General features: G+C 50.7%; 1 protein-coding gene across 1 annotated transcript in view; it reads right to left on the bottom strand.

Moving 5' to 3' along the window:
- The window catches only part of CWF19L2 (CWF19 like cell cycle control factor 2), a 1,214,198-nt gene that overhangs the window by 97,721 nt on the left and 1,094,161 nt on the right, over positions 1-22,316 (bottom strand). Inside the window, exon 15 of the mRNA XM_086935247.1 lies at positions 8,877-9,032. Coding sequence (XP_086791373.1) covers positions 8,877-9,032 — 156 coding nt within the window. The remainder of the gene's footprint in view (positions 1-8,876; positions 9,033-22,316) is intronic.

Here is a 22,316-nt window from a genome sequence, read left to right as displayed (position 1 = left end):
GAACGTGTAGTCTCAGGACTGCGAGAAAAGAGTGTGCCCGGTGTCAGAAGGCCCAAGTCATATATGTGGTGTTGTGTCTCCCCGGAGAAGGAGCCCGTGTCTGAACGCTGTGTGCACGAACTGTTCAGGTCTTTTGACATATCAAATTAAAATCACCCATGAGGATAAGCGGGCCTTCTGCAAAGAATTTCCCCCAAAAATGCGTGTAGGAAAACTGACCAGTGTTGGGGGCATATATTGCCGCAAAAGTGCATCCCATCGTCCAACCCCATCATTCTGGACTCCCTGAGGTTGAAATTGTATAGAAGAGCGAAACATAATAGCCACCCCCCTGTGTTTCGTGTGGGCTGAGGACCTATAAATTAGTGGAAAATGTTTGTGTCTGACGCGTGAGTCTTCGGTTCTAGCTAAAAGCATCTCTTGTTAAGCCACGATGTCGAGGTGGGGGTAAATAATATATTTCCATACTTTGTGGCATTTTTGGGGGGAGTTGAGACCTTTAACATTCCAAGTTCCAATAGTAATCGGCATTATATCACAGGAAAAAAAAACTAGATCTCTCCCGAATCACCGATAGGCCCTTCGTGTCCCCGCTCCCTGTGGTAGTGTATGACCCAAGCCTGCCGACTGCGCTTTCCCAGAGTTTTGAGGATCCCCCAGAAGCCACTGTTAAAAAGCTGCCAACACAACCCTCCCAAACCCACCCAGTAACCTGTAGAAAAATGAGAACAAATAGAAACAAATAAACAATACGAACATTACTTTGGGTCCCCTTATGGGGCCAAGATGACCCCCCTGAGACCATGGGGGACAACAGGTCTGAGGACCAGGTCCACACCGGACTCGGCGGAAGGTTCGATCAGAAGCATATTTGTTCGGCTCTTAGAGAAGAAAACAGACATAAAAAAGGCCAGTCGTAATAAAAGCCCATGTCTAGAAAATCGCAGTAGTAAGTCATTTACATTAGCAAGTAAAACATTTAGCAACATTGTGGATCATAGCCTGTACCCAACAGCAATAAAATCCTCGACTGTTAAACCCACTTTGCTATAGAAGAAAGGAACCAACAACGGTCTTAATTATAAAGTCTACAATGTCCATGACCACTCCTCCTCTATAGAAAGTGTCCGACGCCCCTGGAACAGGGTCCGCAGGGGGCACAGGAGTGGGACATTCATGGCTCTCCCGGTAGATGCTGTGTATCATCGAAGGCTTCTAGAGACGTCCGGCATTACGGCGGGTAAGCAGGGGGCTTTGATGCGTAGCCCACGGAGTGGCCAGAAAGCGATCAATGCCTCCCCATGCGCGACCCAACAGACCATGCTGAGGTTGATGGAGCTCCTCGGGTAGATTCTCCAGCTTTTCCTTAGGCGGGGTATCCTGTCAGAGGGAATTCCTAGAAGATCCAAGCCTTCCTGTAGATCGGTGATATGGCGATTTGTTCTGAAATTCAAAACTGAGCACAAAGGGATAGGTCCATCTGTACCTGATCTTGTTGTCTCGCAACTTAGTGGTAACGGGCCTGAGCAATTGTCTCCGTGCCAGAGTCGATGGTGAGACATCCTGGTAGGTGGTGCAAGAATGTCCTTGAAATGCGACGGACTCCCTCGCCCTGGCCGCCTCGAGAACAGCCTCTTTGACTTTATAGGAGTGGAATTTTGCGAGGACATCGCGCAGCCTTTACTCCTCTGGTGTTGTAGAGACCCCACTCGATTAACTCTGTCCAATTTTATTTTGAGAGTCTGTGGAGTCAAAATCTCCGAGAAGAGACCTACCATGAAGGCCTCCTCGCGGGCACCTCTGTGCCCTCCTCCAGGTCCCTGATTCATATGTTCTCCCTCCGTGCTCTGTTGTCGAGGTCTTCTGTCTTGAGTTGCGACTGGTGGAGTTGCTCCTTAAGTAATCGCACATCGTCCCGGAGCTCGGTAGAAAGTTGCTCTTGTTCCCGGTGGTGTGCCTCGAGGTCAAGAACTCTAGTGCCTACAGAGTCCACATCATGTTGTAAGTAGGACAAACGTTCCGTCAAGTCTGATTGCAGTTGGTCCGTGGAAGATTTGATGTCTTGGCTAATGTCACTGTGTAATTCAGATTTGAAGTCCTTGAACATGTTTAGAAGTTCCGTCTTCGTAAGAGCCATTGCTACAGAGCTTGCGTCTCCCCGTAGCGAAAATTGTTTTTCTGCGGTCAAGAAGAAGCCTGAGACCTTATTTGGTGTCTTGCTCGTTGTCTTCTTAGGCGGCATAGGGCGAAACCTTCAGAGGCGAGGAGGTGTAACCAGAACATATTGAGCCAGATTCTGACTGGGAAGCGTCATTAGGTGGTGCCAGAGAGGTCGATCTCCTTGCCGTAAGACCTTGTACCTTTAATCCTGCGGAAGAACCCTCTCAGGGGCTCAGCCAAACAGTCTTCCGGTGCACAAGGGCCGCCACTGTCGCTGCGTGAAAGCGTGATGATCAAGTGCGTAGTAGTGCCCTTAGCAGCGAAGAAAGCCTTGAGGGTTTGCTCCTTCGGCCAGAGCTGCGTTTGTCAGGCGCTGGTTGGGCCCGCAATTAGGGGGAGATACATAAGCCTGGTGGTATCGGGCAGTAGTGTGCAGCAGACCCCAAACCTTCAGGCCATTTCCAATTATGGCCCACAATGCCTAGTGAAGCGAAGGTTCTGATTATAGCGCACAATGAGCCCTCTATAGTGAAGCTAGCAGGCAGTTCTGGGCAACAAGCTGCAAGCGCGAAAGTCCGCCACCATTTAGCGAAGTGCGGCCGCCCTTTTGAGATCAAGCACACGCGAGGGAGGTGAAGTTCAGCCGATTTAAATAACAAAGTAGATTAACGCTGTTGCCCCCGGATCTTCCGCTATCTTGCCTCGCATTCCGCTCTTCAAGTCGGGGTTGCTGCGTCCTCATTGCCGAAGTGCAGTCGCGAAGGGTTCCCGGCACCACAGAAGGCGTGCCGCCATGTTAACCCACCGAGCCTTCCCCTTCCAAGACAGCGAAGTCAAACGTGGCAGTTCCTGCGGTGATCAAAGCGCGCAGACCTACTCAGCCGATGCCTCACATCTTTATATGCCCGCAGACTTCGATTGTGGTAAGTGTGTGCTGCCGCCGCCGCAGCCGCTTCTTTCCCCACCGAGACAGCTCGTGAACCAGGAGCAGAGACTGGCTATGTCCGTTCGGCCATCTTGCCCGGCCACGCCCCTCCACTTAATTTTTTTAACCTGCGTGATTGTAGGACTCTTGCGAGAGTCCTGATAATCCAGCCATCTAAATGTAACGATTTTTAACCTTAATTTCTCAAAAACTACTGAACAGATTTACTATGAAAAATTGAACGAGGAAACGGTGTTATGGATATCGCTTTTTCTTGATCTCAGCTTGAGGGCTAACCCTGAAACTTTCCAGGAATAAACGTAACTTTATTATTATTTTTTTTAGTCTTTCACGAAGATTCATCAAATAGCACCAAAAAGTTATTAACAAACCAAAAAATGCTCTTCCACCGGTAACTGGTCCTAACTATAAGAACAAGTTAATTACCTCAGAAACGATATATCTGGAAGAAACAGTAGTTCGTATTAGTTTCCTTACCTTAGGCATCAGACTGGATCCGGAAACTTTTGCGTAGCAGTACCCCTGCGCGTCGGTAGGCGTCATCTGCGGCTCCGCGTCCGTCGTCGGCGTCGTTTGCGCCGGGATGACGTCGCCGGAGTACTCAGACGCCGCCCTCGCGCGCTGACGTCAGTTCTTATACACAGCTTTTCCGCGCCAGAAACGCAGAGCCATGATAAAAACCAACACGGGTGCCATGAAACTAGGGCCCTGAAAGGGGATGACCTTAACCCTAGATATCGGTTCGCAGAACGGGCAGGATGGGTGGGGCGGTAAGGAATCTAATACTAACAACTGTTTCTTACAGATATATTGTCACCGAAGGTAGGTAACTTGTTCATCTGAAAGAAACAGGTTAGTATTAGATTCCTTACCTTAGAATAGATACCCCAGCAATACCAACCCCAGTGGTGGGTCTGCGAACCAATAATCACACCAGAAAGTCCTGGAGGACGGAACGGCCAAAGAAGCCATCCCTCCAGACTTGACTGTCCAGGCAGTAGTGTCTTGCAAACGTGTGCAGCGAGGCCCACGTAGCTGCCATGTCAAATGTCCTGCAAAGGGACTCCCCGACCCAGGGCAGTAGTAGCCACCATGGCCCGAGTGGAATGGGCCCTCAGCCCAACAGGAGGTTCCTTCTTAGCCAAGGAGTAGCATGCCTTGATACACAACACGACCCGCCCGTCCGTTCTTAGCGCCCACGTAACCAACAAAGAGTTGGTCATCCACCCGGAACTGTCATGTGCGATCCAGATAAAACGAGAGCGCACGTTTTGGGTCCGGACGGTGGAGCCGCTCTTCCTCTTTAGAGGGATGTGGAGGCGGAAAGAAGGTGGGCAAGGTGATGAACTGCCCGATGTGGAAGGCTGTGACAACCTTGGGCAGGAAAGAGGGTCCTGTCCGCAACACAACCTTGTCCGGATGGACAGAAAGGAAAGGAGGTTTGGAAGAAAGAGCCTGGAGCTCACTCACTCTCCTGGCAGAGGTGATGGCGACCAGGAAAGCAGTCTTCAGAGTAAGAAGGGGAAGAGGACAGTTATGAAGTGGCTCAAAGGAAGCGCACATCAAATAGGTAAGAACAAGGTTCAAGTCCCACTGAGGCATCACAAATGGAACAGGGGGGGATATGTGTGTGATGCCCTTCAAAAACCTATTTACAATTGGGGACTTGAACAAAGATGGCTGATCAGGTAGACTTAAAAAGGCTGAAAGAGCAGAAAGGTAGCCCTTGAGAGTACCCTGAGCAGAGCCCTGCTTGGCAAGAAAAAGAAGGAAGAGAAGAACCTCAGAAAGAGGGGCAGAGGGAGGATCCACAGCCTTTGCTGTGCACCATGCCACAAATCTGTTCCACCTGCAGGCGTATACCAACTTTGTGGATGGACGCCTGGCTGCCAGAATCACAGTACAGACTTCAGGAGGCAAGTCAAATGGCCTCAACTGTCGCCGCTCAATCTCCAAGCATGTAGGTGGAGACTGGACAGGTTCGGGTGGAGGACCGTCCCCTGCTGCTGCGACAGAAGGTCCTCCTGAAGAGGCATACGAACCGGGGGACCGACAGACATACTGAGTAGCTCGGGATACCAGTACCTTCGTGCCCAGTCCGGAGCCACACGGATAACTTGGGCCCGGTCACGCTTGATCTTCTTTAGCACTCTGGGCAGAAGTGGTATAGGCGGAAAGGCGTACAACAGACCGCAACTCCACTCGCGACGAAAAGCGTCTCCGAGCGAGTGCCGCCTTGGAAATTCCAACGTGCAGAATTGATGACATTGCGCGTTCTCTTCTGTGGCGAATAGATCTAACCAAGGCTCTCCCCATTGCAGAAAGAGGCCGGGTGCCACATCCGAGTTCAGAGGCCATTCGTGATCCATCATGCATCGTCCGCCCTGGCGTTTAGAGAACCTGCCAGGCGTTGAACCACCAGGGTCACGCCCTGATGTTCCAGCCACTGCCAGAGGCGCAGAGCATCCTGGCAGAGGATCCACGACCCCACCCGCCCTGTTTGTTGGAGTACCACATGGCGGTGGTGTTGTCCGTGAACACCTGTACTACACTCCCCCGGACAGAGGGGAGGAATGCCTTCAGTGCTAGACTAATCGCCCTCAGCTCCAGAAGGTTGATATGGAGCCGGGACTCCGCCGGAGACCAGAGGCCTCTGACCTCCGCCTCTCCCATGTGGCCTCCCCAACCTAGGAGGGACGCGTCCGTCACAACTAAGTGCTCCGGTTGGGGTAAGGAGAAGGACCTGCCGCTGACCCAATCGCGGAGCGTGAGCCACCACTGCAGCTGTCTCGCAGTGCCCTCCGAGATCAGGACATGGTCGGACAGGTTGCCCTGATGCTGGGCCCACTGAAACTTCAAGTCCCACTGCAGAGCCCGCATCCGCCACCGGGCGGGATGTACCAGAAGGAACCAGAAGGCCATCAGCCCCAGAAGCCACAGCGTCAACCTGACCGAGTCCCGGGATAAAGGCTGAAAGATTGGAATCAGAGCCTGAATATCCCGAACCCGCTGTTCGGGAGGATAAACCTGAAACCGCGCCGAGTCGAGAACCGCTCCGATGAAGAGGAGCTTCTGAAAGGGACACAGGTGTGACTTCAGCACATTGATGGAAAACCCCAGCTGGTGCAGGAGGTCTGCCGATTTCTGGAGGTGGCTGACGATTGTCTGGGGCGAGCCCGCCTTAAACAACCAGTCGTCGAGGTAGGGGAAGACTGAAACCCCTAACCCGCGCAGATGAGCTACGACCACCGCCATCACCTTCGTGAACGTCCATGGGTCGCTAATAAGGCCGAAGGGGAGCACGGTAAACTGAAAGTGCTCGTGGCCTACCGTGAACTGCAGGTAGCGCCGGTAGGCCGGCAGGACAGGAATGTGGAAATAAGCGTCCTGCAAGTCCAACGCTACCATCCAATCTCCAGGGTCCAGGGGAGCTAAGACCTGAGCCAGTGCCAGCATCTTGAACTTCACTTTCCGGAGGAAGCCGTTGACTTTTCATACGTCCAAGATAGGGCGTAGGCCCCCTTTGACCTTCTTGGGTACCAGAAAGTAGTGAGAGTAACAACCACACCCTACTTCCGGCCCAGGAACGCGCTCGATGGCCCCCTTGGTCAAGAGGGCCGTAACTTCCTCTTGCAGAAGTTGCAAGTGGTCCCCCGGCACGCGGCGGTATTGCGGTGACATGGCTGGAGGGGTAGTCTCGAAGGGGAGGGAGTAATCCCATCGGACAATTTGCAACACCCACCTGTCCGAACTGACAGTGCGCCAGTGGAAGTGGTGATGGCGAACCCTGCCCCCCACTGGCGTCACATGGGCCTGAAAGCACGGACTAGGAGACTTTAGAGGTGAGTGCTGCGGGGGAAGGTGTGGACTGGCCTCACGGTTGTCCCCGACCACCGCCACAGCGGTTTCCACGGCTGCTACCGCGTTGGATGTTAGTCTGTGGTGAGTGGCTGGCAGCACGTGTGGGAGTGCCCCTTCCTTGGCCACGATAGGAGCGAAAGGCACCCGTTTTCTGGCGCGGGGCCAAGAGGCCCAAGGACTTGGCCGTAGCTCTGGAGTCCTTAAAGCGCTCAAGCGCATGGTCTGCCTTGTCGCCGAAAAGGTGACGGCCATCGAACGGCATGTCCATAAGAGTGTTCTGGACATCGGCCGAAAAGTTGGCGGACCTCAACCAGGCGTGGCGACAAATCGACACTGTCTTTGCCATCGCTCTGCCCAGTGAGTCGGTGGTATCCAGCCCACACCGGATTGAAAACCCAGCTGCATCTCGACCTCCGCAAGGGCTTGGGCGAGTTTAGTCTGGACCTCCGCCGGACATTGTGGCAGCACATCCGCGACCGTGTCCGTGTCCCACAGAGAGTGGGTGTAGCGGCCCAAGAGGCACGCGGAGTTGACGAACCGCATTCCCAAACTCAGGGAGGAGAATACTTTCTTACTGTATTGCTCGTACCTCTTGGATTCCCAACCGGGCGGGGCCGTCGGGAGTTGGAGGCCTGGATGACCAGGCTCTCGGGGTTGGGGTGGGTGGACAGGAAGCAAGGGTCGCCTGGAGCCGGGCGGTGGCGTCTGGCCACGTTCCTATCTACAGGCTGACCTGTAGCAGGCTTGGACCACGTGCCCAAAAGAACGTCTGACAAGGCCTCCTTAAACGGCAGCAGAGGCTCAGCCGAGCTTGACTGCGGTTTAAGGACCTCAGTGAGGAGGTTAGTCCTCACGGCCACGACGAGGAGTTCCAGGCCCAAGGCCTTGGCCGACCACACTGTAGGCAGCCCCCTCCTCCGTAGCAACGGTGGGAGGGGAGACAAAACCAGTGTCTGGCGAGTTGTCCAGTCCACTGGCAGTCCCAAGCTCACCTGTCCAGTCCTGCTGGGACTGACACTCCTGTGTCAGAGGGTCCTCAGACCCCTCCCAATCCTCCTCGTCACCCATGCCCAGGGACCGGAAGGTATGGGGCAGGTTGCGACGCTCGCCACTCCGTCGGAGCCGCGTGGGTGGTGTCGCGCGAGCGTCAGGGTGGGTCGGAAGAGCGATGACGCCTTTCCGGCCTCTCATGCCTCTTACCTGAGGATCTTGATCCCGAAGACCGGTGCCGACTGTGGGACCGGGACCTCGAACGGCGCAGGGCCGACTGCCGGAGCTCAAGTCGCTTGTGGGACCGCTCTCGCCTAGCCTTAGAGATCAGGGCCCGGCAGTCGGAGCAGGTTCGGTCGTCGTGGTCGAGGCCTAGACACTGAAGACACCGGCGATGGGGGTCGGTAACCGACATCAATCGGCTGCACTTGGAGCAGGGTTTGAACCCGGGCATCCCTACCGGCACCGTCGGAGTCAATCGGCTCGAAAAACAGATCAAAAAGATCAAAGTTTTAGTCAAAAAATGACTAAAAGGGTACTACTTCTCCGGATCTGCGCTTAGCTAGTGCAGAAAAAAGAAGAACTGACGTCAGCGAGCGAAGGCGGCGTCTAAGTACTCCGGCGACGCCTACCGACGCGCAGGGGTACTGCTACGCAAAAGTTTCCAGATCCAGTCTGACGCCTGGGGATATTCTAAGGTAAGGAATCTAATACTAACCTCTTTCTTTCAGATTTATACAGTCATACGACTGAAGCACAAATTAACCACTGAGTCACTTATATAGCCAAAACGTATTTACTGCAGACCCTGCAAGCGAGCAACCTATTACCACCACTGTGAAAACGCAGAGCAACGTGAAATTCAAAAGAACATTGTACATAAATTGCCAAATAAACAAAGCAACAGATTTCCACATACCTTGAAATAAATGGGAGCCATATCTCCTATTTCCTTGGGCAGCGGAATGCACTCGTACACCATATGAAACCGTTTTTTTGTGTCTAGATTTGTCTCAAGGAAAACGCAGTCTAACCCTTTGCTTTCAAACATTTTAACCAAGGTTTTTCTGAACATCTGTGAAGGAACACAAATAAGAGAAAGCCTGTTACGAATGCAGGATACAAACTGAATCTAAGTATACAGTGTGCTGTTCGCGAACATGTTCATCACTTTTACAATAGGAAATTGCTCTTAGGTCACTGGAGTGAAAACTGCAATGTTGCTGTAGAAGAAACGGAATGGTACACTGCACAATGTGGGAATCAATTTCAGTTTTTAGCCTGTGTTCAACCAAGCTCATTTAAAAAAACAAAAACTGATTTTATTTGTCAAATAGCAAATTTGAAGCAGAGCTCTGTAACCCAGAAACTTCTGCATAATAAGCGTACATCATCATGACTGACTTTGACAAAAGCAAATCAAGGAAAAATGGAGAGCAATACAGATGAAAAACCATAAAAGAAACCATAACCCAACAACCCCACCCCATTGCACTAAAGCCTTCCCCAGAGCAGCACATTCATAGAAAATGCACCGTTGTCAATGATTGTATCATACCAAACTCTATGCTTCCGGACAATGACTTTGTTACTCTTGGTACCCAATATCCTCATGATTCTCACTAAACTTTATTGCTTATCATCATCAAATAAGCTTTATTCGGCGTTGAGCCATAAAAGCAACACAATAAAATACATACAAGTAAAAAATAACTCAACATAACATTGCCTAGTTAAAAGAAAAATGAGTTAAGACCCAACTAAAACTAGTTTAGCATGTAAGCAGTTCTAAATAAAAACCCCAAAATACACAGAATCCCCCTTTTTCACCCGCTGTTGTTGTGATTCGGTGCTCGAGGACCAGGGTAAAAGTCATGGAGGTCCCAAATACGAATGGAGCCATCTCCAAGTTTTGGCTGGATAGATCGCAAGTAGGGGGCAGTGTTCCTGTCCTTAAACCTAACCAGAATCAAGTCCCCCGGAACATTTTTGGGCAGATGACTAAGCCACCCCACCCTTCTGACGCTCTGTATCCCACCGTCTAGCAAGGAAGGTAATGGTCTATTGTTTTGGAGGCAAAAAATGGCTTTGTTCAGTAGGTCCCGATGCAGTTCACGTTTTCCTGGTCTGAGAGCAGGGACCCCAGAGAGAATGGTGACATATGGGGCTGCTAGGGGGGGAAATCGATGCAATATCTTCTATCTAGTGCGATCACAGGAGCTCTTTGTGGGGCATGATCGTGAATACGGGTGATATTGTGATCACTTTAGATAGGTGGTGTAACAGGGGAGTCACATGTTTGCAATATCCTGGGTGCATTGTCCGTAGGCCTTTTGTGGGTATTAGTGGGGGAAGAGCGTATGGGAGTTACAGTGTTTCTAGTCGGTGGGTATGACTGTGCTACCGTTTTTTCAATCCTGCACAGTCTATCTCCCAAATCATTTATTTTAGCAACCAGTGGAGAGAGAGCAGTATCAAGCAGTCGCTCGATTTGGGCCAGAAGAGTCGATTGTAGGGGGGATCGAGACTCAGCCTTATCCACTGGTGATGAGGCTGTACTGGGTCCGGGTACAGAGGAGCTGCATTTATTAGATGGAGGGAGGGTTGTAACGGAGGAAGCCTGGGGGGAGCAGATAGCTTGAGCAGTGTCTCGAGACACTATGGGGGGGGATAGAGCATCCGGGATATAGTGTGTGCCACAAAGGGCATTCAGCTCTTCCCAGATGGACATTGAAGTTGGGTGACTGAATCCAGTTATCCTGGTGACAGCTATAAGCAGTTCAAGGCAATAGGGATGGAAGAAAAGGAGCTTGACTGTACCTTCACCAAAGCTGGAGCCAAGAGTGGTGGCCCGTCCCGTCCTCCTAGTGCCTCTGAGGGCCACAGAGGGCCCGCCCTTTGCCCGGGCTTCGCCCGGCGCTGCCCGCGCGCTCCCGCGTAGCGGGGGGCAGACCTTCCTTATCAGCGCCTCCGGGCGCACACTGATTGGCTGCTTGCGGCGTCCAGCCGCTAGGGATCTTGGGGGATGTAGTTCCTTCTCCCGATGGCCGCGCTGCGATGTCCTGGAAGCGGCGGTAATGGCGGGAATGGCGGGGCTGGAGGAACGCTCGGACCCAGGAGCACAAGGCACAAGGTAATGGTCAGTTCTCTGTCCGCTGAGAACACCTCCCGCTTCAGCAAACACCTCCCCAGGCTACACTGTCCAGTACTTCAACTAGAAATTCCACCAAAAATCCATAAACAGCAAAGTCTGTCCAGATTTCCCTTGCTTCAGCAGCAAAAACCCTCTGGAATGATAGAGGGGAAGACATGGACCGACAAGCCCCGTAGGCTGCCATTATGTGGCTCAAAACAGGATACTGTGCCTTTAAGAGAACTTTCCAGAACTTCACAGTATCCCAGAATGCACTGCAGGTCCCTTTTACTTTCAGTTCTTTTTGAAGGCGTAACTCGCCAGACCTGTAGCATTCCTTACATGAATATCTCTCTCCACCAGGGAGGCGGGTGGGTGCTTATGACTATTACATAGATACCCCTACTACAGAACTGGAGTTACAGGACAGAAACTACTCCTTCTGTAGTAGGGGATCTCTGTCATAATCTAGTGAATAGAATGGCAAGCCCATCCCCACACCAAAGCGGCGGTGGAGAAACGAGAAATAACACCACTATTGTGCAAACAGATTTCGCAGCGAAGCCTGCCCAACCTGAGCGTCTGCCCTGCCATCAGTGTCCAGGCAGTAATGCTTAGCAAAGGTATGGACCGACTTCCAAGTGGCGGCCTTGCAGATTTCTAGATTTGGAACATCACGGAGCAAAGCCGTCGTGGCAGCTTTTCCCCTGGTGGAATGAGCCTTAGGTTTACCCTCTAAGGTCTTATTAGCTTTTTGATAACATAGTTGTATGCAGGACACAATCCACCTAGAGATGGACTGCTTAGAGGTAGCAAGACCCGTCCTGACTGATCCATAATTGATGAACAATTGGTCTGACCTACGAATATCTTCGGTCTTATCCAGATAAAATTTCAACACCCTCCTAACATCAAGGGAATGTAAAGACCTTTCCGCTGGAGATGAAGGATTCTGAAAAAACATAGGCAAAGTTATAGTCTGGTTGACATGAAAATCAGAAATAACCTTGGGAAGAAATTTAGGGTGAGTACGCATAACAACCTTAGCAGCATGAAATACAGTACAAGGTTCTTGGCAACACAACGCCTGAATTTCACTCACCCTGCGGGCCGATGTAATGGCCACGAGGAACGCCGCCTTCCAGGACAGGTGCTACAACGAAGCCTTATGAATAGGTTCAAAAGGCTCCTTCATCAAACTGGACAGCACAACATTTAATTCCCATGAAGGCGAAGGAAGCCGGACAGGAGGGAACACTTTCTTCAAGCCTTCCAAAAAATCCTTGATCACAGGGATCTGGAAGAAAGAAGTCTGTGAAGGGCATTTCCTGTAGGCAGTCAGCGCAGCAAGATGAACCTTAATGGAATGGACATTAAGGCCAGATCGCGCCAGATGCAGAAGATACGGAAGGATGACATCTTCCTTGCAAGTCGTCGGGTCATAATTCTTGGACTTGCACCAGATGCAAAATCTCTTCCACTTGTAAGCATAGGAAGTCCGAGTGGAAGGTCGCTTAGCCTCCTTCAGTATGTCCATGCAATCTTCAGGTAGATTCAAATGGCCATATTGCACTATCTCAGGAGCCATGCCGCCAACCTCAAAGACGAGAGGTTGGGGTGCAACATCTGCCCCCCAAACTTCGTGAGAAGGTCTGGCCTGCACGGCAGCTGAATGTGAGGAAGCAGGTCCGTGAACCACAACTGCCTGGGACATTCCGGGGCTATCAGGATCATCCGCGCCCTGGACTGGGACAGCTTGATGAGCACCGCCGGAATCAGGGGAATGGGTGGAAAAGCGTACAGAAAGCTGTTCGACCAGTTGATCCATAGCGCGTTCCCCAGCGTCCCCTGCTGGTAGTACCTGGAGGCGAAGTCTCAGCATTTGCTGTTTTCGGCGGTGGCGAACAGATCTATGTCTGGAGTCCCCCACCTTGCGAAGACTTCTCCTAGTACATTGTCGTTTATGACCCATTCGTGGTTTTCCTGAATCAGTCTGCGCAGTGCGTCAGCCTGAACATTCTGCACACCTGGCAGATGGGTAGCCATTATCGTCAGTCCTCTGGCCAGAAGCCAGTGCCAGATCGCCTGCACCTCCTGCAACAGCGTGCGTGATCTCGAACCCCCCTGCTTGTTGAGGTAATACATCGGGGTCGTATTGTCCGTCCGTACAAGCAGAGAGTTGGTCTGAAAGGACGGATGAAAGGCCTTCAGTGCCAAGTGAACAGCTCTGAGTTCCAGGAAATTGATGTGCTACGTGGACTCCGACGGAGACCACGTCCCTTGAATCTGTAAGTCTCCGGAGTGTGCTCCCCATCCGTGGAGAGACGCATCCGTCACGATCGTCTGAGTGGGAATGTCCTTGTGGAAGGGAACCCCTCTGAGGAGATTCTCCGCTGAACACCACCACTTCAGAGACTGAAGAGCATGCAGATACAGTCGTATCTTGTCATCCCAAGTCCCTTTCCTCTGTTCCCACTGATCCTCCAAGCACTCCTGCAACAGTCTCATGTGCAGACGTGCGTGTGGCGTTAGGAAGATGCAAGAGGCCATCGATCCCAGTAGAGAAGACACAGTCCTCACTGTTGTAGATAGAGTGGTCATAAGAGCCTGAGCCTTCCGATGGAGTGATAATTGCCGCTCCTCCGAAGGAGACACGCTTGCTGACAGCGTATTGATGGTGGCTCTCAAGTACTGAATGCACTGGACCGGAGTCGGGACAGACTTGGACATGTTGATGTGCAACCCCAGCTTGTTCAAGAGAACGCACGTCTTCTGGAAGTGTGCTGGAGCTTCCGAGAAGGAGGAGGCCTTGATCAACCAATCGTCCAGGTACCGGTAGACAAACACCTTGTTCTTCCTTAGGTGTGCTGCTACCACTGCCATGCACTTCGAGAATGTTCTGGGCGCAGACTTCAGTCCGAATGGCATCATGGATAATGATTTGCGTCGACTTGGAATTGCAGGAACTTCCTGTTTTTGTGTGAATGGGGCACATGGAAGTACGCATCTTGTAGGTCTATAGCACAAAGCCAGTCTTCCCTGTTGAAACGGAGGATAAATCTGATGCAACGACAGCATGCGGAACTTCTCTCTGCGAATCCACTTGTTTGCCTGTCGCAAATCCAGAATGGGCCTGAACTCGTTCTTGTCCTTCTTGCGAACCAGGAAAAACTGGGAGTACAGACCTCTTCCTCTTTGAGACAGAGGTACGTCTTCTATCGCCCTTTTCCTTAACAGGATATCGGCCTCAGCCTGGAGCTCTCGCAGTTAAAACCGCAAGCTGACCAGAGGAAGTGATGGAGGCGGGCTGGTGAACCGAAGACTGTATCGATTGCAAACAATATTCAGCACCCACTTGTCCAGAGTAATTTTTCTCCACTCTGCCAGAAAAAATTGAATGCTTCCCCCCACCGGAGTGGGTAACGGATGTAGGGGAAGTAACCGCTCAGGGTCGCGACCCAGCCGGGCCCTTGTTCGCTGTGGAGGACTGCTTGGCCCCTCTACCCTTCTGTCGCTTTTGGAAGGGTCTCCGGAACTGCTGCTGTTGTTGCTGCTGCTGTCCCGAAGTCTGTCCTCTTCCTCTGCCCTGTGCACCGAACCGTCTCTGGAACGGTCGGTAGGCCTTCTTTTCTTTGGGCTTCTCCAAGCCCACAGCCGCCAGGGTCTCTGCCTCCGCCTTCATGCGAGCCATCTCATCGTCGGCATGCTTGCCGAATAATGTTTCCCCTGAGAAGGGCAGATTGGCCGCCCGCTGCTGGGCCTCCGGCTTGAGTGATGTGAGCCTGAGCCAAGCATGGCGTTGCTGGTTGATCCCATGACAGTACCCATGGGCAGCCAAAAGAGAGACATCCGCAGCCGCGCTGATGACCTGGTTCGAAACCAGCATCCCCTCCTTGAGGATCTCCTGGAAGTCCTCCCTCTTATCTCTTGGCAGGAGTTCCGTGAACTGCTGAAGGGATTCCCACAGGGCACGGTCATACTGCCCTAGCTAAGCCGCATCGCTGGAGGCCTTCATGGCCGTGGATGCCGTCCCACAAGCTTTCCAGCCAGCTGAGTCGATCCATCAGCTTTTGTTGTCAGGTGGTACGGTTGAAGACTGGGAGGTAGAATGAAGCTTCCTGGCCGCCGTCACTATAACAGAGTCCGGAACCGTGTCCATCCGTAGAAAAGCCGGGTCCGAATCCGGGGCCCTGTACTTCTTCAGAAGTTGGGAGGGAGCGGCTTTCGCCACTGCTGGCATGAGGAACAGCTCCTCCGCGGGCTCTACCAACCCAGGCACCAGTGGTAGCAAAGGGCGAGACAAATGCTTCTTGTGAAGCGTCTCAAAGATCACTGACGTTGTGGGTGTTGGAGCAGTCACAGTGATCCCCAATTTCGCTGCCCCCCTCAGGAGAACATCCTAGAACCTGCTGATGTCGTCCACCGCAGACACCCTTGTCCCCGGGGATTCCGACAAGGTCGGTAAATAGGTCCTGGTCCTGGACCTTGAGGAGTTCGTGCAGGACCGTGATTCGCCCCTCCAATGGCGCCGTCTTGACCTGGGGGAGGATCTATGCCGACTCCTCGATCTCCCCCTCCGTCCGGAGCGGGATCATGACCTCCTTGGCTTCGGCCGATCCGCCGGTTCCACCGGGGCGGGCGACTTGGGTTTGGCCGGGGCCCTCGGCTGAGGGGTCCCCTTGGGAGGAGTCGGAAATCTGGGCAGTGAGATCGACCTCGGAGGGACTGGAGCGGCTTGTTTGCTGGCATCTGAGGTGGAGGTAGAGATTGAGTAAGTGGTGATAGCGGCGGAGGAGTAGGGGCCCGCAGAGGGAGCCCCCTCGGCAATGGAGGCGGGGTGTAACCGGCCTCTGTGTCGGGGTATACACCATGGAGTACACCGAACCCGGTGATCCGCCTTCCTTACCAGCCTGGGACGTTGGCGAACCTCCCATGGTGCCAGACCTCCTTCTACGTCTCTTCGGCGTCGAAAAACGGCGACCGGACGGCGAGCGTCGGTCCCTCGACGGCGAGCGTCTTTTCCTCGACGGCGAATGCCTTCGCCTCGACGGCGACCTCCTTCGCCTCGACGTCGATCTCCTTCGCCTCAACGGCGATCTCTTTCGCCTCGACTGGGATCTGTGCCTCGACGGCGACCTCCTTCGCCTCAACGGCGATCTGTGCCTTGACGGCGATCCTTGCCTCGACGGCGATCTGTGCCTCGACGGCGACCTCCTTCGCCTCGACGGCGATCTGTGCCTCGACGGCGATCTGTGCCTCGACGGCGATCTTCTCTTCGACGACGAGGATCCCATGGACGACGACCTTCTCCTTTTCGCCGACGGCGAACGGCGGTATCGCCTCGACGGCGAGCGCAGACGCCGGGCCTTTCGACGTCGATCACTCGACAACGACTCAGACGAGGATGACGACGAAATCGTCACAGGAGACTTCGACGGCGGTCTGTTCTGATCCTTAGACGTTGAGCGTCGACGTCGCCTCGACCCAGAGCCCTGGGGAGACGGGGAACACACTGTAGTCATCCCTCTCGACGCCGTAGTCGGTGCAATCGACCCAGACGGAGAATGGGGACGCTTGCTGGTCTTCCTGCCCCTGGGGAGCCCCCCAGAGGCCTCAGCACGGGCAGAGGAAGCCCCTCCAGACCCACCTTGCGCCTTCAATCTTCTTTCCTCAAGGCCTTGAAGCCTGATCTTCTTTCTATCCTTCATGGTCCTGCCAGAGAAGCCTTGACAAATAAAACACTCCTCTGGGACATGGGAAGAGGGAAGGCAGAGGATACACACCTCATGAGGATCCGATTTGGCCTTCTTCCTGGAGCACTCTGGACATTTGTCAAATAATGCAGGCATATTGACAATAAAAAGAGTGCACCAAAGGATTAACCAGAAGAAAGGCACAAAAGTACTTTAGAAAAGCACTCAAAACTTGAACAAAAGTGAACAATCACCAATAAACCCTTGAAAAGGGAGAGCTCAATGCTCCAGGGTCCTGCTTGCAGGAGCCGGAAAAAAGAACTGAAAGTAAAAGGGACCTGCATTGCATTCTGGGATACTGTGAAGTTCTGGAAAGTTCTCTTAAAGGCACAGTATCCTGTTTTGAGCCACATAATGGCAGCCTATGGGGCTTGTCTGTCCATGTCTTCCTCTCTATCATTCCAGAGGGTTTTTGCTGCTGAAGCAAGGGAAATCTGGACAGACTTTGCTGTTTGTGGATTTTTGGTGGAATTTCTAGTTGAAGTACTGGACAGTGTAGCCTGTTTATATAGGCTGCATTATCTGTTAAGTTCTCTCTTAAGTGTCTGTGCAGTTCCGCATTTTTAGACACCTTAAGAGATTATTTTTGATTGCTCCGGGGTCCACGCTCATGAGCGGGACTATTCACTAGAGATCCCCTACTACAGAACAATATTGCTGTGAATGAGTTACTTTCCTGCTCCGACATAGCAACATTTATGTTTGCTCTTCCAAATTCATAGTCCACTGTCTAATAAATTATTGAATAGGCTAAATATAGTTGGCTACGTAAAAGTAACAACAGGATATCCCCGCCTACGGAAACAAAAAATAACTTATTTGCTCTATTTAGGAAGGTGGTATTTGCGAAATTAAAACCTGGATTGAAGGCGAATAGGGCAAATAGGGCAAATTCCCTGCGCAAGTACACATGGCAAGTGTTTAAAGGCCCAAAGGTCATAAACCAGTGATTAAACGCATACAAATTAGTATAAACTGACTGCAGAGGGTGGCACAGAGTAGCAATCAGAGACTAAGGGCCTAAAGAGCTATTCTTGGGATTCAACTGTTCCTGAATACATCATATTTGAAAACGATAAAAATTAAAAAATAAGAACAATGGAAAAGTAGATCTTTGTATGAAAGCCAAAATCAAAAGTACACAAAGTGTGGAGAAGCAGCACTGTCTCAAGCTACCTGTGTAAGACAGAGGAGAGACAGGATCTATTGACATCGTGTATGAACAAAGAGAGCAGCAGAGATAGATTTCACTAAAGCACTTCCTTAGATATTTGAGGATTATGAGGACATTGATGAGGATTACAGAACATATATTGATAGTTAATCTGGATCTTAAAATTCTCATAGCAGTGCTCTCACGTGCCACTAGACGGCGGCGTGCAGCTCTGTGTATGCTTCATTCCACCGAGGATGTGCAGCATCTGAACTATTCATGTGTCACCCCTGTGCCCCATCTTCAGTTTATTGCAGTCTCTTTCTGTACTCTTGGTCGTGGCCTTGAACCTTTTCTACTACATGGTTTTATAAGCTTTTTTTCTCGTCGACACCACCATATCAGTGCGTAGTCTGTGATAGTGAACCTTCTCCATAAGGCTGGACTCCAACATCAATATCTCTGAGAAGCCAGTCACTTGCTTGATTACACGAGCACTGTGGACCAAAAGCGATTAAGAGCCATCTCAAAAAGGGCTTAATTTTACAATTGTGAAACATATGAAATAGTCCTACAACTTAATTTTCTCAGTTTATCAAGGGCCCGTAAAGAAGGATCGGGGTGAATCAAAGTGAATGGTGAAGGGAAAGTCATGTGATTCAATTTAATGGCTAAGAGGTCATACTGGCAAGCTTAGATATAGGACCTCTATGCCTAATGCCTTGATAAACCAAACCACATCCTACTTACATCGGCCAATCAGAGCCTTCTCCAAATGTGACCAAATTTTGTCTATAGTTAGTTTCATCAGTCAATATTCTCAGTTGCACGGCATGATAGTATGCTCAAAAAACTGGAACGACCAACCCCCCTCCCCTCCCATCTTGTCCTTTGCATAACCTTCAAAGGCAACTGTTGTGAAATCTATGCCATATAACTTGGTGTGCCGGGCTGTGAAGAGAGTCAAAAAGGGAGGTTTAACCATAATTTGCAAGATGCAGATCTAGTACCCTAGGTAAGTAGCATAATTTCAGCGTTAATCTTGTCTATCCAGGAAAAAGGAGAGGGACATAGGTTGCTACATATGACTGCAAGAAGTAAACGATAGTTAGCTTTGAATAAGCCAGTCAATGATGGTGTAATCTTTACTCACAAGTATTTAATGGAGTTTGTGTCCCACTGGAAGTGCTATCGCTCTCACAAAGTGACCACCTTCTCACGGAGAGTCCGGTTTAATATTTCAGACTTCCCCATATTAATTTTACAACTTGCTACATCCTAAATGACATTTAATTATCCAATCTGTGCAGGCGAGGGTCTACAAAAATAATCAGCAAACAGAGCTAGCTTAAACAATATAGCCCTAAAATGTAGGCTTTCTCAGTGCCCAATGACACTAGAATCACCAGAATATTTTTAAACCTCATCTTCTCAACCAGGTCAACCACCCTCCTAACACTGCTGTGGGTGAACTTCCTTCTCTATATTTAAGCCATGGGTCTGCCCTTCCTCATGGGGGGCAGAGTGGCACGGAGGAATTGTGGGTGGAGGTTGGGCTTGCCAACCATGTCCAAAGATCAAATATTATCGCCTAGGGGTGGTGAGAATAAGGCTCTTGGTCCCCCAGCAGGTGTCTCTGCTACTACACCTCAGGCGTGCTGTTGCTATTCCTAGGAGCCCTGGTCAGAAGGCGAGTTCTGCACCACACATTACCGTTGCTTGCCCTTCAACTGCGTTGTTTCTTTATCTATCGACATCTTCATTTGGTATTGTTTACCACCCCCCCAGCCCAATGCAAATCAAACTGCGGCTCAAAAACAGCCTGCTGGTTTATTCAGATTACTCACGTTTTGTGCATGATGATACAAGCTCCATCTTGGAGAGCAGTCGTTGGGCTGGGAAGAGGGTGTGCTCTCCTCGTTTATATATATGAATGGCATTATTGCTCCCCTTGCTAGGTCGGTATATGCTTCTGAGGCAGACTAGTGACTAGACGGTATCCGTGCAGGGGTGTTGGGCGTTTTCTCAAGAGCCAGAGAGGGGTTACAGTGGGACTAGCATTCGCCTATAAGTCAACATTATGTGTATGCTAAACTGCTTCTACAAAACCTGCAAACTAGCAAACCTGATTAGCCTAGTGCCAAAATGCAGTGGATTTCACAGTTACAACTGACTTGAATGGAACACTCTTAACAGTTAGGTTGATCTTTTAATTTGATTCATATTGGTGAATATACAGGTAGTAACTGAGGCAGTTTCTCTAAACATACCTTCTTATTAACTGTCTCCTCCCAAAGTTTCATCATCAAAGGAAAGATAGCACAAGTCATTTCGGAATGCTTTACGCAGCTAACGGTGTGCTACAGAGCAGATCTGGTATACTCCAGAATCAAAGCAATTATTATACTGGATCAAGAAACTATTTCCCCCCCTTTATAAAAGAGCTACTTATGACTCATATCTCAGTTCAGACAAGGTTTCTACAAGTCCAAACCATGAAACTGACAACTGAAAACTCGATGTATATAACCATGCCACCTCGAGCGTTCACTCTGGAAGCACTGCATCCGTGGACAGTAGAATTAAGGAAAAAACATGGGCAACTTATTCTTTCGTCTCACAGATTAATCCGCTACTGAAAGACTAGGGAAGAATCTAGGGCTACAGAAAACTGTCTGACAGCGAATGCTGCAGTGTGGCCGGGTCACTTAGGGCATGGGCTCCACAAGAGGTGTTGAGACCGCAATACTTAGTGACTATACCTAGAGAAGTCCATGTATCCATGTGTCACAGTCAAAAGCCTTCATTAAGTCTTAAGCATCAGTATAAGGGGGAGTAATTATCCATGTGATCACACCCGATGCAAACACCTAGCATGTTTATGCAAACACTATCTTGAGATGGTTTCTTTTGTGATGATGTTATAATAATAAGCCTCTAGAAAAGCCTACAAAGAGTTGCCTGCCCATCCTGAATATTCTCTGTAGACAATGTAGGTGCTAAAATAACTTTTGAGGACTCGCTTGTGGAACCTCTCCTCCTTTTCAAACCTTAAAAATATTATCCAGAACAGAAAATGGGTGGATCAGAATACAATGCCTGCATGTAGCTACATATGAAGCCTGAGGATATTAATAAGACCCTTTGTGATAAGAAACTTGAAAGAGAAGTGGATTATAGTTGCAGCTCTACAGCACCAATTATTTATAGATAGCTATTATGGCAAACAAGGTGGTTTTAAACTCTGATCTCCAGGCAACATTGCTTCTCTCCAGCAAAGTCAGCAAAATTGGAACGTCCCAACTGTAATTTGAATTTGAATTTGAATTTAAAAACATTTGTATAGCGCGCTTCTACCACGCGGTTTCTTGGCGCTTGGTTGCCTGCAGGTATAGTTCAAACCATAAGAGATTAAAATAGGGCGGGCTAGGGAATAAGTAAGTGCAGATGCACATCACTCAGAGACTCATCTGTGACCAAGCATGATGCAAATACCCCAAAAGAGACATCACCCAAATACATAAGTTGCTTGCAGGCATACAGATACCACACTGTGGGGGGGAAATGATTAGGGGTGGGCGGCCAGCTACGCTCCGTGCACGGAGTGTGCGTAGTGCCGCCTACTCCGCATTTTGCGGAGCGGGCGGAGCCAGGCGGCACTACGCACGCTCCGCAGACGGAGCGTAGCTGGCCGCCACCCGCCTCCCTCCCGCCCTCCCTAAATACTTTAAATTAAAGGAGACAAATAATTGAAAATGCACTTACCTTGCCCGCCGCTGCCCGCCGCGTCCCCGGGGCTCGCTATCTTCCGTCTTCCGTCTTCTTTATTAATGCGCATGGGCGGCCGCCCGCGCATGCGCATTAATAAAGAAGACGGAAGACGGAAGATAGCGAGCCCCGGGGACGCGGCGGGCAGCGGCGGGCAAGGTAAGTGCATTTTAAATTATTTGTCCCCTTTAATTTAAAGTATTTAGGGAGGGCGGGAGGGAGGCGGGTGGCGGGGCTGGCGGCCAGTGGTGTTTGCGGAGTGGGGCTACGCGGAGTGCGGAGGTGGGCGTAGTTTCTCGCCCACTTCGCGTAGCTCCGCGAAGCCCCACTCCGCCAACTCCGCCCAGGGTTAGAAATGATATGATACCAACAAGTACACTCATCATTTGGGATACAAGGCAAGATTAATGCATGTGCATAATAGTGCAGTTGTTGGATTACCAAATGTATCAAACTTGCAGGGTCAGTAAAATTGGTGTCAAGTACACAAGCACTTAGACAAAACCAAAAAGGAATAATCAAATAGTTACTTACCTTCAGTAACGATGTATC

The sequence above is a fragment of the Lissotriton vulgaris genome, chromosome 8 (assembly GCF_964263255.1).
Source record: "Lissotriton vulgaris chromosome 8, aLisVul1.2, whole genome shotgun sequence".
Classification (NCBI taxonomy): domain Eukaryota; kingdom Metazoa; phylum Chordata; class Amphibia; order Caudata; family Salamandridae; genus Lissotriton; species Lissotriton vulgaris.
The sequence above is the reverse complement of the archived record's forward strand: the minus strand, read 5'-3'. Positions and strand labels throughout refer to the sequence as shown.